The 14514-nt window shown below is 37.6% G+C and overlaps 1 protein-coding gene across 2 annotated transcripts; it reads right to left on the bottom strand.

Moving 5' to 3' along the window:
• Window positions 1–9494: 9494 nt before the first annotated feature.
• LOC120493059 (uncharacterized) lies at window positions 9495–14309 on the bottom strand. Of its 2 annotated transcripts, none has more exons than XM_039691458.2 (2): window positions 13599–14309; window positions 9495–10062 (listed from the first exon to the last, which is right to left on the bottom strand). In XM_039691458.2, the coding sequence occupies exons 1-2, from the start codon at window positions 13777–13779 to the stop codon at window positions 9845–9847; spliced, it is 399 nt and encodes a 132-aa protein (XP_039547392.2). In that variant the 5' UTR covers window positions 13780–14309; the 3' UTR covers window positions 9495–9844. The 2 variants fall into 2 exon arrangements, 1 of the variants encoding a protein (XP_039547392.2); XR_016169490.1 differs by lacking the exon at window positions 13599–14309 and adding an exon at window positions 12579–13103 and having other exon boundaries at window positions 9941–10062.
• Window positions 14310–14514: the final 205 nt, after the last annotated feature.

Raw genomic sequence — 14514 nt, forward strand, 5'->3', positions numbered from 1 at the left:
TTCAAGTGCTCCTAGTGTCCTAGTGATGTGGATCTCAGAGAGATTTACGAGCAACACGTGTGCGGAATGGCCTACAGATGCTCCAGCACTTTCATTTCCTGTTGCTGATTCTTGGATCTTACGGAACAGCCATACTAATGCCACCAGACTTCACGGCATAGCCGTGCTAATGCCACGTCTCACTCACATGAGCGAAATTTGAACATGTGTGAACAGATAATACGCTGTAATCAGTTCTGGCTAGAAATGGAAAACTACTGTGACTGTGAAATTGTATTTTTATTGAGTTCACTAGTATAGGAAGCCTAATTGGTTATTTATGAGGTATTTTGTCAACAACAGAATAATGTACTCATAAAACATCTGTGTAGAATTTAACTATTATAATGTATTGTAATAGCAATAGCAACTTTATATAGCACAAATAAAACAACACAAGTTCATCAATGTGCTTTGCAATGTAAAACAAGCATCACACAAGCAACACTTAAAATTGTCACTGATTAAAAGCTATTGAACACCAGGGGCGCAACTACCCAGTTTCAGAGGGATATGCAGCAACAATTTTAGCGCCCCCCCCCCCCCCCCCCCAAAAAAAAAAAAAAAAAAAGGAAAAATAAATGTAATGTTAGTGTGCTGAGTAATAAGTGAGTAGGAAGAAATGAGAGCTAACATAAAAAAATAAGTGCAAAATTGTCGCTTATTAACACAATTAAACTATAGCTACTCCACCTTGATGATCCCCCCTAACAAAACTATAAGCTCCATTGTAACACCAATACCAGTGTTTCTCACAGGATTTTAGGTAAAACTGTGGTAGGTGGACCTCTGTTTCTCTAGGGGGGTTCGGGGGCATGCTCCCCCGTAAGAAAATTTTTTGTTCTGTAATGTTAAATTCAGCAGTCTGGTGCACTTTGAGAGTTCAAAATTAAAAGCTCCAACCCATAGTCAGGGTGCAAATTAAACAAAGAAAAATTTGAACCTCTTTTAGTTAGTGTCTGTCTACATTACACTACTACATAATAATAGTTATAATATTAATTCCATGATAGTAATAGCCATAAAGACTATTGTAAAACAAATGCACAGAAAAATAAAGGAAACTTTCATAATTAGTTTTGCACTAATTTCTATACTTGATAAGCGCATAATGACATGTTTCATGGGCCAGTGTGTCAGAAAAAAAAAACTAAAGCTGACTTTTTTTGACCAATGCATTACACCAGCACAGCGCCGCCAATTAAGCAAAAAAACAAAACAAAAACAAACAACAAACAAATGTATGAGTTTTGTTGGCCGTTAAGACAAATAAATTAAAAAAGGATGAAATGTATTGGCTGAAAAGCACGTCGGCCCAGCGGGAATCTCCCGGTAGTCCCGATGGCCACCGAGATATAGATGGCCTACATGCCTGGATGTCACATTTTAAATCCTACCTGTTGGCTTTCAGCAATGCATGTAGTTATTTCAATTTACATGCCATCTCCTTTTCTCTCTTTCTTTTTCTATTTTTAGCCCCACAGCATTTTGTTTTATCCATCTTTTTCGACGACAACTCACTACTTGTACCTCAGTACCTGCTCGCTCAGCGCTCACGGCGCCCCCGCCCGCTCGCGATATTACCCGCCCCCCTTCTCCATGAGGGCGCCTACTCTAGCCTGGCTGTTAGTCCTCTAAAATTTTATATAACATTGAAGGAATGCAGAAATGATTTAGAAACGCACAACGGCAGCTACATATAGAAATACAATATAGCATATATATAATTTTTTTTTTTTTTTACCATCGCTTTGGCGCCCCCCATTGTGCTGCGCCCCTATGCGCCGCATATAGCGCATACCCACTTTTTGCGCCACTGTTGAACACAGATGTGTTTTGAGTTAAAATTCTGTACAATAGCGGCGTCTCTAATATGTTTAGGCAAACTGTTCCAAAGTTTAGACGCTGATACAAAGGCGCAATCTTATTTTTTACTCAGATGTGTCATAGGAATGCAGTCTGTTTATGAATAAGCAAACTATCTAATTACATGTAAACAGTTATCAAAGGGGCTGGGAAAAGGCTGCACAAACTTATGACAGATCGTGTGGTTTGTATTGCTAATCTGAGAAACAAGTCTGTGATATATCTATTTACTTGTACTTCTATAGAACAATTCTATGTCTGTTTTGAAGAAAACATGCAACAATGGCCTGATTGTGATCATATGAAGACACATAACCAAAATGTCTTCGGTCTAAAATTTAGAGTTGTCTTGGGCCTTTAAAACCACATCATATCAATTTCGGTTTCCTAACTGTAATTTACAAAGTCAAACAATAAACATGCTCATACTCTGGCCCCAAAAAGCAGTTCTGTACATCAACAGCATTGCATTAGAAAATATCAAACAAAGTGCCATTTGCAAACAAACAAAATAGCCATTTTTGCAACATCCACCTATTTGGCCGAAAGTAATTTTAGTGGATGTATGAAGTAGGACACAGTTGCACAGGTTTTTCATGAATATGTAAGGTATCGCTCTTTACAACGTCTGACAAATAACTGTAATTAATATGTTTAGCCTTTCAACTTTGATGTTGAAAGCCAAATGTAACTGTTTTAACAATGTTTTAACAGCTTTAAGTTTTATGGTTTTAAGTTTTTAAGATAGTTACAGTAATTTTAAAGTTCATAAAATAGTTAATTGCGGCGTTGATCAACCCGGTCTCATCCCAAGACGTCATATAACTGACGTTTTGGGACGTCTTTTGACCATACGTCAATATTCGCCTTTTTAGGGCCCCCTTAAACGTCGGTAGATGAGGTTATGGGATCCTAACTCTACCCCATACCTAAACCTAACCCTAAACCTAACCCGTCACCTACTGACGTTAAAGGTAAAGCGTCAGTTGTATGACGGCCCGGGATCGCCATCTACCGAAATTTAAGGGGGCCCTAAAAAGGCGGAAATTGACGTATGGTCAAAATACGTCCCAAAACGTCAGTTATATGACTTTTTGGGATGAGACTGTGTTACGTTGATGGTGTTGCCATAGAAATGCTTAATTTCGAGTCTCAGGACTTGCTCAGAGAACAGCTCAGAGTAGGTCATTGGTTATCATCTCATAATTGGCATAATTATGACATGGCGTGAACGCAGCATAAGCTTAGTTCAGAAGAAACTGTAAAAGATGGCTGCTGTTTGTTTGCGGCGCTCTGTGACTGTTTGTCTACTGCTGCATCCCAGTTCAGAGGCTGCAATCTTCAAAGGCCACATTTGAAGGCCAATTGGTGGGAGTCGGACGAAGGCTGTCCCAATTCGAAGGCTCCTTCAAATGCAGCCTCCAAATGTGTCCTACGTTTCCCGTGCAATGAAGGATAAAACAGATGGACCCTTCACGGCCTTGCATATCAGAATTCATTGCATGCCAGTGATGACAGAATATTATTTCAATTATGCCGCAAGTATTGGGTTTCAGCATACATAAATATCTAATGATATAAAAATTTACGCCGTTCATGTTGACATATCTTACTAAGATGCAATCGTTTAAACTCTTTATTTTAGAGAAATGTACCATGGTGAACATATTTAGACAGTTTGTGAACCATGTCCAGTACAAGCTGCCACTCATCATCAACAACTGTCACAGGTACTAGGCAACCAGACCGTCCCATTTAACAATGCTCAGTCCGACCTTCGAAGGATGGTCCCTCTGAATTTGTGAAACAGGTTATAACTATGCATAGCCTTATGGAACGAGCTGATGACGTGTGATGTCTGCGTGAGCAGGGTGTGTGGAGGTATGGAAATACAGGTTGACAGGCAGCATAGGACATTCAAATGCAAAGGTGACCATTATTTTGGTCCTGACTGAGACTTCCACAGAAGATATGCACTTTTTCAATATATTTTATATTAAGACTACTTCTATTAGTGATTGCTATCAGAATGTGAAGAGAAAAAGAACCAGTAAAACAAAAAGTGTTTATGAAAAACATTTAATGAGTCTGATACCCTTTATGCCGATCCATTTGCATTAAGATTTCCATTGTTAGAAATCCAGTCATACTATTGAATGGTCGTGCAACACTCTTTCATTTTCCCCTGAGACGAGAGAAATCCGCTATTTACCTTTTTTCACTTCCTCCTACAATGACGCAAAAATCGTCATTTTACGTCATTATTGGAGGAAGTGTAAGAGGGGGGATTTCTGTAAAGACTACAAGCACTAGTTCCCACCCTTTCAAACCCGCCCATAGGAAGTTGGACCTAATACGCTAACAGACCTATCACAGATCAGTGCCAGTGCGTTTGAATTCACCAGCAGAAACCTTTTGAAAATATGGAGTAAGGTACTGAATACGCAGGCGGATGCATTATGGATAGTTTTGTGTACTGAAACACGGTGCCAATAGTGAACTGGTTCCGATGTAAATGGTAATAACCAGACCGAATAAGAATGAAAAGTTCGGTGCCTGAGTCTCTGTGTCATGAGGCGCACACACGCAAAGTCTCTCGCTCTCTCCCTCTCCCTTGTGCGCGCACTATACGGTTTGAAGCACAGTCTGATCTGTCTTGCATGCACCCTCTTGCTCGTTCACTCTAGAATCTGGGAAATTTGAACTAATTTGCAGGCATCAGGAAGCCATTATGCAGGAGACTCCCAGAACGTCTGATAGTGAGGGGATTAATGAGGATGCCGAAGACAAAACGCTTCAAGGTTTGGCTGCATTTCACATGTAAAATTACGCGTAAGTGTGCGATTGTCTGAAGCCCATATAGAATCACACCAATCCATTGGCTGATGGCACTGGCGCCGCCTTGACACTCTTACGTCGTCATTTTATATTATCGTTCACAATGATCTGATTTCATTGTGCGAAATGATTTCCAGGCAGTAGCGTAGAGTGGAGCTCAACCCTAGTACATTGATGGGCGGAGTAGTGGGAGTGGCCTGCTAAGCACTTTCATAATACACTTTTAACACATATACACTCAATCCGAGTCATTCAGCACACCTACATTAAATACAGCAAATTACACAACATTTCATGTAGTGTTGCATAGCAGATATATATCTTAGTGTAAACTTCCACTGAAAACTCATTTACAAATATAGATAAAGTTTCCTGCATGGTTTTGAACCTGTATCCGCATGAATAGGGGTGTCTGGTGCTGCTAATAGTGTGGGGAGGTTTGGATGAGTGAGGTTCAATATTTTCTATTTTTTTGTTCTTTTTTGTTGGCCTTATTGTTTGCATGTCCTCTTCCAAATGTTTCATCTCACTCTTAAAACCACAAGACAAATTGACATTTTTTTCCCTCCATTTTTTTAGCAATAGATCTCACTCTTGATCTTCATCAATTACAAACAAATACTTATGCACAAAATTATGACAATGATGACCATAAAACATTTAAGGAGCCCATGAGTAGCACATGCACACACAAAAAAGATTAAACCCATTATTATAATTTTTACTAATGATTTACCAATACTGTTATTGGTTCAAATGCATAGCAGTAAGACAGAAAAGATCAGAACTATTTTTTTTTAAAGAAATTTCAAAACATTACTAAAATATTTACAAAATTATTCAGAATTCGTAAAAATTTTAGTCTGAGACAATAGATTGCAAGTCTGAAATAAAGTGAAATGAAGATATTTTTTTTCTGGCAGTATATATAAGAATTAAAGTAATTCTTAAAGATGGGAATGATAAACCTCATTGAAACTCTTTTGGACAAGGCCAGACTGAACATTGCCGCCCTGGTGGCCAGTATATAAATGTCTGCATGCTTATCGAGATTTTTCTTTTTAATATCAGACTATATCCTTTCATCACCATTATAATTACAAAAAAAAAAAAGAATAATAAATTGGGTTACCTGAGAATGACCCAAAGTTTCCAGTATATTAATATTTCATTCTCAAAGCACTGACATGAGAGGGTTTAGAGAGTTTGTTTGTATAAAGCACCTGAGATTTTAGTAAGAATATATGATGATATTCACTCACAGGCCATCCAGAGTTCTGTAGACTGTTGATGCTTATCAGCCAACAGATAAGTTGATATTCTGAGATTCATAATGACCTTCCAGGGGGAAGAAACCTGAAATAGGCACAATGCAATTTATGTAATACTAAAGATTCAATGTGTGTTCCCCATAAGATTATAATAGATTCACCAGGCCATGATCTCACTGCCCTGCACATGTACAACTTAGACCCTATCCGAGTAAGTATTTGAACAATTAAAAACTACATAAATAAATATAACTTACAACTGTTGAGCCTTGAGAACATACCTTGAATTCATTTTATTTACATATTTATTTTTCATATTTGATTTAAAACTCACTTTCTGGATGCAGATATTGAACACCCTCTGAGTCTTGTCAGCTGCAGCCTCCAGCTCTTGTCATAAGACTGTCTTTCACAGGGCTTTAATGATGTCTCTAGAAGAAAATGTTTTGTAGCGGCATCGATACTTACTCTTTCCGGCTATATACGGTAGGGGGCGCTACTGCGCATCTTCTGAAAGAGTACAGAATTTCCCGATCAAAATACAGGCAAAAGAAGCAGAAACAAGTGATAAAAGTAGGCTATTTATTTTGCATGTTGTATTCTTTTTTCTTTTTTTTTCTTAAACGCGGTTTTCAGATTTTTGTTCAAAGTGTTGCTTTTTTTAAAAAAGAATGGCTAGAATAAAACTTTTTTTAAGCAGAGGGTTATTTACGGAAGCCCTGAACCGCAACCTAAAAAAAAAAAAAAAGTCAGTAAAAAAAAAAAAAAATCTTAAAAAAAAAAAAATCTGTAAAAAAAAAAATCTGTAAAAAAAAAAAAAAATCTAGCATTTCGAGATTAAAGTCGAAATGTTTCGAGATTAAAGTCGAAATGTTTCGAGATTAAAGTCGAAATGTTTCGAGATTAAAGTCGAAATGTTTCGAGATTAAAGTCGAAATGTTTCGAGATTAAAGTCGAAATGTTTCGAGATTAAAGTCGAAACATTGTGCATTCATAACAGTGCGCGTCCACTGGCTCAGAGCGCGCGCGTGTGTGTGAAGTTGAACTGCTATGGATAAACCCCAAATAGTAGCTTTTCGGTCTCCTTTGATGAAACAAAACACACACACACACACAGTGTGTGAAACTCGCTATTGGCCATTATGAATGCCTGTGTGTGCGGCAATGTGAGACAATGGAAAGCACACACGCGCAGCTTCTACGCGATAGCGAGTTTCACACTGTGTATGTGTGTGTGTGTTTTGTTTCATCAAAGGAAATTCAACAGGTGCCAATCTACCAGCATTAGGCTACCATTATAGGACGTTATAAAATATAGCCTACTGCGCCGGAATAGACTTTAGCCTATAGGAAAACCAACACGGAAAACACTTTTCAGACTGGATGGAGAAATCCAGCTTTACGAATGAATGAATGAATGAATGAATGAATGAATGAATGAATAGGGCATTTATAGCGCTTTCATATATGCCTACACTCAAAGTGCTTTACAATCATATCACAGAATCTCTCCTCAACCATAAGTGGTTATTAAATCTTAGGAAATCACAGGATCCGGCCAAATGATTGGATACAGAATGATGCACTTAAAATGTATCCAGAGCGTATTTACGGGGAAGAGGAGACCGAACAGTTACTGTTGTGTTCTCGACCCAGATAGTGTTGACTAGACGAGCACGAAAACACCTCAGTAGCACGTGTGACGTGTGTAGAATTTTGTTGAAAGCCCAGATAAAAGTAAAAAGCTACTATTTTGTGTTTATCCATGGCAGTTCGACTTCACACACACACGCGCGCGCGCTCTGAGCCAGTGGACGCGCACTGCACAATGTTTCGACTTTAATCTCGAAACATTTCGACTTTAATCTCGAAACATTTCGACTTTAATCTCGAAACATTTCGACTTTAATCTCGAAACATTCCGACTTTAATCTCGAAACATTTCGACTTTAATCTCGTAATGCTAGATTTTTTTTTTTTTTTTTTACAGATTTTTTTTTTTTACAGATTTTTTTTTTTTTACAGATTTTTTTTTTTTTTTTTAGATTTTTTTTTTTTACTGACTTTTTTTTTTTTTTAGGTTGCGGTTCAGGGCTTCCGTAGTTATTTGTTTCTTTTGATATATTGCATGTTCAGATATTCATTCAACAAAATATTCTAGGGACCGTTACATTTTTGTGAAAAACGATTAAAAATGTTGGCGGCAGCAGACAATTTTGAATTCTTTTAAATGGTGGGAAGAGTTAGGCTAATACACTACAAGAACATATTTTCTTGCTCCCGATGAGGCAAGTAGAAAAATGCTGTTGGTAAAAAAAAAAAAAAAAAAAAATTGTATTATTATTTATTTCATTCATTCAATTTTATTATGTAGGCCTAGGAAATGTTTAGGGTTATGTTTTTGTTTTTTGTTTGTTTGTTTGTTTGTTTTTTTTAGTAATTTGAGATTTATTTGTGATGGGCATTAAACTATTGCCCGGTTTCACAGACAAGTCTAGACTAAAGTGCATGTTTGAGCTGTTTTAACTGAAAGCAACTTGCACTGACATATCTTAAAATATGTCAGTGCCTGTTTTGTCTAGAGATGAACTAGACCTAATCCTGGTTTAATCTTTGTATCTATCATGCAAAAGCAGCAGTTTTCAGATACCAACACTATTGTAGAAATGCACTTTTCAAAGTCAAGCAAGATTAATTCAGTCCACCAACAAAAGTTTTCTTCTGATCTCAACATGTCGACCCCTATCAGGTTACCAAGCCACTGATGACTGAAGCAATTACTGCAACCATTACAGGTGAGTGTACTAGATTTTAAACATATTTTACCAAAAATAAAGTATTTATGTGTAAAACATGTTTTTAAAGAGGGGGAGGTACCATTAACCTTTCAACGCAAGGCAAAGTGAGGACAGGACAGTGGTGATAAATCTCTAGCAAGAGTGGAATGAGGCCATACAGTATGAGAGAACTTCAGTCAAGCGGAGGATCTGAAAAGTAGATTTAGACTTTAGACTCCCGAAAGCAACATGAAAAAGTGATCTTTAGGATATGGGGAGGAAATCCACACCTGAAATGGATATAATGTTTCTGTTTTCTTTTCATAAAGTACAACCTGGAGGACATTTCAATATTTTAATGAACAAAATCATGAACACACACAGCCTAAAGTTTACCTGCATTACTGAATGCTAATAATGAAACAGTATGTGTAACATTGCACATCATGTGAAAGTTCACAGGAATAAACCAATTTTAAAAAAAAGGCAAAAACAGCTATGAATATAGGTGACCAAGGCATTCATTTCAAGAAATGGCCGGTGGACACATTTTGCCACTTGCCTTATGTAAAGAGACATTATTTGCAATCTGTTGCTCTATCTTACAAAACAAATCCTTAACAAATCCAAAACTTAAACTAAAACAAAAAGCACTTTCCTGAATCCATCATACAGTTATTAAACACATAAAATGAGTCAAATGTGACAGGGTGTGAAATTTATTTGACAAGTCAACATGGCATTCTGTGGATGTCTGATAAATTATGGTTACGGCTGCATTTCAGTGAAAACAGGATATAAAAACAGGATATCGTGACATCAGAGTTCTTGACAACCAAAATGAGAGAACTGTGTCTATCTTTGGAGGGTAAACATGCCATTTAAATAATTGTGGCATGCTTTAATTATCCAACAGAGATATTACAACAGCATCTGGTTGCACAGGAATGTGTGAAAAAATGATTTTATAATGTCATTTGGAACTATTTCAGATGAACAGCGGTGTTGTCAAGTCTTCACGATGAGATGAACTGAAGATGGACAGGTGATGTCTCACCTCAGCCCTGCTGCAAGTTTTTGCATGGCTGCTTCCCGCTCTTCTGATTTCTGCTGCGAGCGACGCAATTTGTTGCGCAGTTCCTCCAGGTGGTCCAGCGTGCCCACCAGCTCACCTCGAACCGTCTTCATCTGACTCTCCAGCAGCTGTGTGCGGTGGAGGGAGTTGCGGCGGTCTCGCTTGCTGCGCTGGACCTTCTGCTCCAGATCTGACACTAAGACCAGAGCAAAAATACAAGAGTCACTCAATCACTAGCGGCGCCAGGATTTTGATTGTAGGTGGGCCTTCAGAAAACTGGATGGGCCCGTCCGTAAGGCAAAAAAAAAAAAAAAAAAAAATCCCCTTCATATCCGTTTCAGCGCTTTTCTGCGGCACTGTGGACAGCGACTCAGTAAGCCTATAACTTGATTTATCTCTTTTGAATGTTTAATACACAAAAAGACTGAAACGGAATTATATCTTTGGAGGGTCTCTGTTTCTCTCTCCATGTTACGGGCAGGGAACTGTCCAAAATTTTAATAATTTAATAATTTAATAATAATGCTAAACAAAAACAGCAGGAAAACGATACAAAATTATTTAACTGTTTTTTTTTATTTATTCAGAATGATAGAAGAACTGTACCAACATGAAATAATTAAATTAACAACACATCTAACCAAAGTGGGGAGCCAGAGCATGCCATGGGAGGCGTGGAGAGTGGTAAAAATTATATGCCTATAATTAGATTAAATAAAAAAGTTAAATTGTTATTATTCTGAAAAAAAAAAGGCCTCGATTAGCCTACTCTGCAGGTCTTGATGCCCAATTCTAATTTGTTACATTTCTCCGATTTTTTTTTTTTTTACCCTCCGTTTACACGTTCTTTCAACTTTATCCGAGTCATGTGTTTACACTTGCCATATAGCCATATCTAAAAACATCGCGCTTGCTTAAAGGGTGACCATAGGCTATTTTGATTATCAAAAACCAGGACAATCGGCCCGGCAATGAGATACTCAAATGATACTCGAAGTTTACTCAAAGATGCCTTAATTTCAATAATTTAATAGGGTATGCCTCCGGATATAAATGGTTACATTACAAAATACTATCTATAACCAAAGACCAAATTCAGATAGGCTTCTCAGAGGTTATACTCTACTCAACATGTTTTATTATGACAGGTTTCAAAAATAATGATAGAAATAATGTCTCTTCTGTATTAGAAATAAATAAATAAATAAATAAAAATAAAAAATAGCCTACTTCCAAATTGAACCAAAATAGCTCTCACAAACTTAACAAAAACCTAACTAACAAAAGTTGTTTATATATTTAGGTTTCTTCTTCCTCTTTTTCATGTTTTTCTTTTTAAATGGCCCAATGAAAAATAATTAAAACCAGGACATTTTCATCACTTTATAAAAAACAGCCACGACAAGACGTGAAAACAAGACATGTCCTGGGAAAACAGGACGTTTGGTCACCCTAGCTTAAAGGGTTAAATTCTCTTTTTTACAGATGGACGAACGTGAAACATGCTTGATGCTAAATCTGCAATTTATGCGAAGTTCTCCAAACATGATTTTGAGGAGGAGGACGACGAAAAGTGCCATCATTGCTGCCTGCGCAAGTGCGCATGGCCGCATGCGCTTCAGTTATTGTGTGCGAGAGAAATCTCAGGACTGGTGGAAGCATATTGTGTTTAAATATAGGCTTTAACGAGGAGCAGTGGGTCTGAAGTTTTAGGAAGAGCAAGCCAACCTTTTTGATATGTTGATATGCGTCAACGTTTGTCCACAAACATTCACGTTTTCTCTACGGCGTTTTGTCGGGCAATCCATCCCTTTGCAGATGCGCGTCGGCTCTCGTCATTAAACCGCGGAGAGTCTTCTCCGCGGTTTAATGACGAGAGCCGACGCGCATCTGCAAAGGGATGGATTGCCCGACAAAACGCCGTGACAAAACGCCGACAAAATGTCAATGCATTTAGACTCTAAATGCATTGACATCTGATTCATTTCCAATTTATTTCCACATATGAATGAGGCCTGAAACCGATCTCGAAATAGCCGAATGCATGCGTTTTTTTTTTCCTGTTTACATGGTCACAAACACATCCGATCTGTTACAGTGTCACATTCACATGAGCAAAAAATTATAAGTTGGTTACGGGAGGACTTGATGCAGAGAGGGCGGCCGAGCAGGATGGTAACTCTTCATTGAAGTAACCGCGTTACTAAAAATGGCAGGAGTTTCCTCCTCCTGCTGACCTGCTCCTCGGAGCGTTTTTTATTTTTTATTGCTAAATTTAAATGAAAACAAGCTGCTTTGCTTTTCCATATTACGCTTCATTTTAGCTTAGCTACCGACTGTTTCTGTCTCATTGAAAATCTTGCGCGCCAACGTCATTCATTTCATTGGATCACTTGCTGGTGACGATGCAGCCTGTGGGCAGGCTTAAGAGTCCACACGTGAGGTAGAAGCTGCTGATTGGTTTAGAAGCATTCACTCAACGTTTTCCTCTGGCTGCTTATTGGATGAACTGAGAATGAAAATCCGTACGCCTGCGAGGTCTCTGCAGACGGTAATAGGAGTTACCCGCCTGGCTCAAAATGGGCGGGCCCGGACCTAAAATGGGTGGGCCCAGGCCCACCCAGGCCCAATGGTAGCGCCGCGGCTGCACTCAATACACATTCGTTTTTCAAAATGGAAATCACGAATATAGCCTTCATAAAACGTAGCTACCAATCTAATAAAAACTTTATCCCACAGTTTAAAATTCAAAATGTCCAGTTTATTAAAGACACCATGGAGAATTTTTTTTGACATCTCTTCTTTTTTCTGATGATGTGTTTACTGGCATGAGGGCGGGATTCCTCGCAAGAAATTGACCAATAGCAAACCACAACAATCCAATGATCCAATCAAAACCTTTTCACTCGGATTTATGTCACAATAGGGAAGAAAAGACTATTGCAATTTTTGTTTTATGATGACTTTAAAAAAAATAATAATTCTTGGTTATAATAATTGGTTATACGAACATTAATGAAACATTCCATATGATCATTTTGCAAACATTATGGCAAAGTTACTTTTACATACTCTCAAAGCATCCTGAAACAAGTAATGAGATTTTAAAAACGTTAAACGAACATCCAGCTAAAATGTTTCAGGAAAAAAGTTTTATGGAAAATGTACGAATAATGTTTGAACAAATATTTTATTGGACCAATGTTTGTTCATTACTTTGTGAGAATTTTAGCCAAAGTTCTGAGAACGTTTCTCTGTTAGCTGGGAGAGTGCAATGAAGTGTAAAAAAACATGTTTTTTATATAACATACATCTTGTTTTATAGTAAAAATATGGAAACATACCTAAAACAAAATGTATATAAGAAGTAAAATAAATATTTATATATAAGACTTTAGAACTGTTGAGTTTAATAGAACATGTTTTGAATTCATTTGATTTTCTTATTTATTTGTGTTTTGTCTTATTTGAAAAAAATGTGTTTAGAAGTTTTGTTTAAAAAGAGTAAAACAAAAATGTAAATTGGATAATACCAATAAATGCAAAATATATTTTCCAAAAACGGATTATTTTACAACATTGACCTTTTTCAAGAATGTTTATATACAGTTTATATATATATATATGACATTCATTGAAATTCAAGAAAATGTTGTTTTAACGATGTCTGCATATTTATACTGTAAAACAAAATACATTATTTTGACTTAAGATATTATCATGAACACATACCCATAGTGTCACCACATGCTTTGCTTTCTGAATCTGTCTCTGTCTTCTTCTCCAGAAGGCCTTTGGTTTCTTGCAGCATCTTCTCCATATGAGCCAACTGAGAGGCGTTGGCTCCGCTGGCCCTGCGGATGAGCAACCGCTCTCTCTCTTTCTCACTCAACTCTTTCTTACACTTACTCATCCTCTCCACAATGCTAGAAAGAGGATTTAACCGAAATTGTGACCTAGCCAATATTAAACCTGACTTTCCAAAACAAAGCTATGCTGATTAACCAATCACAACCTTGTCATTCTGTTTTCTTTGAGAGTTTCCCATTGCTTGCTCATTTCCCCCGTCTTTTAGTTCATCTAAAACTTTCTATGTCATCCGCGGCAGTTCTGTAACTTTAAGTATCCTTTTTGATGGGAAGGAGAAGATGGTGTTCTTTTATACTTGTCATGGAGAGCAAATTTAGCCAGCAGGCAAACAAGCAACGAGTGAACAGAGAGCTGTGGCAGTCATGAGACCAGCCTGATTCACAGCCTTCAGCAACACAGCCTTTTACACTTCACCACACACTGATGGCGTACAAGGCATTCTGGTTAACTCAACATTAAAAACACATTTGGTCAATAAATGTTCCTGTTACATGTCGACAACCAGGACGCAAATGATTGACATGTGATGAGACGAGAGACTCACTTGCGCAGCACTTCTCCACAACTCTCGAAGACAATTCTTTACCGTTTATTGATCACAAACACTATGTGCAGAACCTGAAGTGCACATGCTTCTGGAACAACATTCCAAACAACCAATCAGGTTTGAGGGATAAGTTTACAGTTCATGTCAAGTTTAGGCTAACAACTGCAGGGTTATGTGCTTCTACACCTATCATTTCCCTCTGATTTTATGGATAGGGTAAGGTTTGGGGGT

This window comes from Pimephales promelas, chromosome 8, assembly GCF_988280905.1.
Source record: "Pimephales promelas chromosome 8, fPimPro1.hap1.1, whole genome shotgun sequence".
In the NCBI taxonomy this organism is placed as follows: Eukaryota; Metazoa; Chordata; class Actinopteri; order Cypriniformes; family Leuciscidae; genus Pimephales; species Pimephales promelas.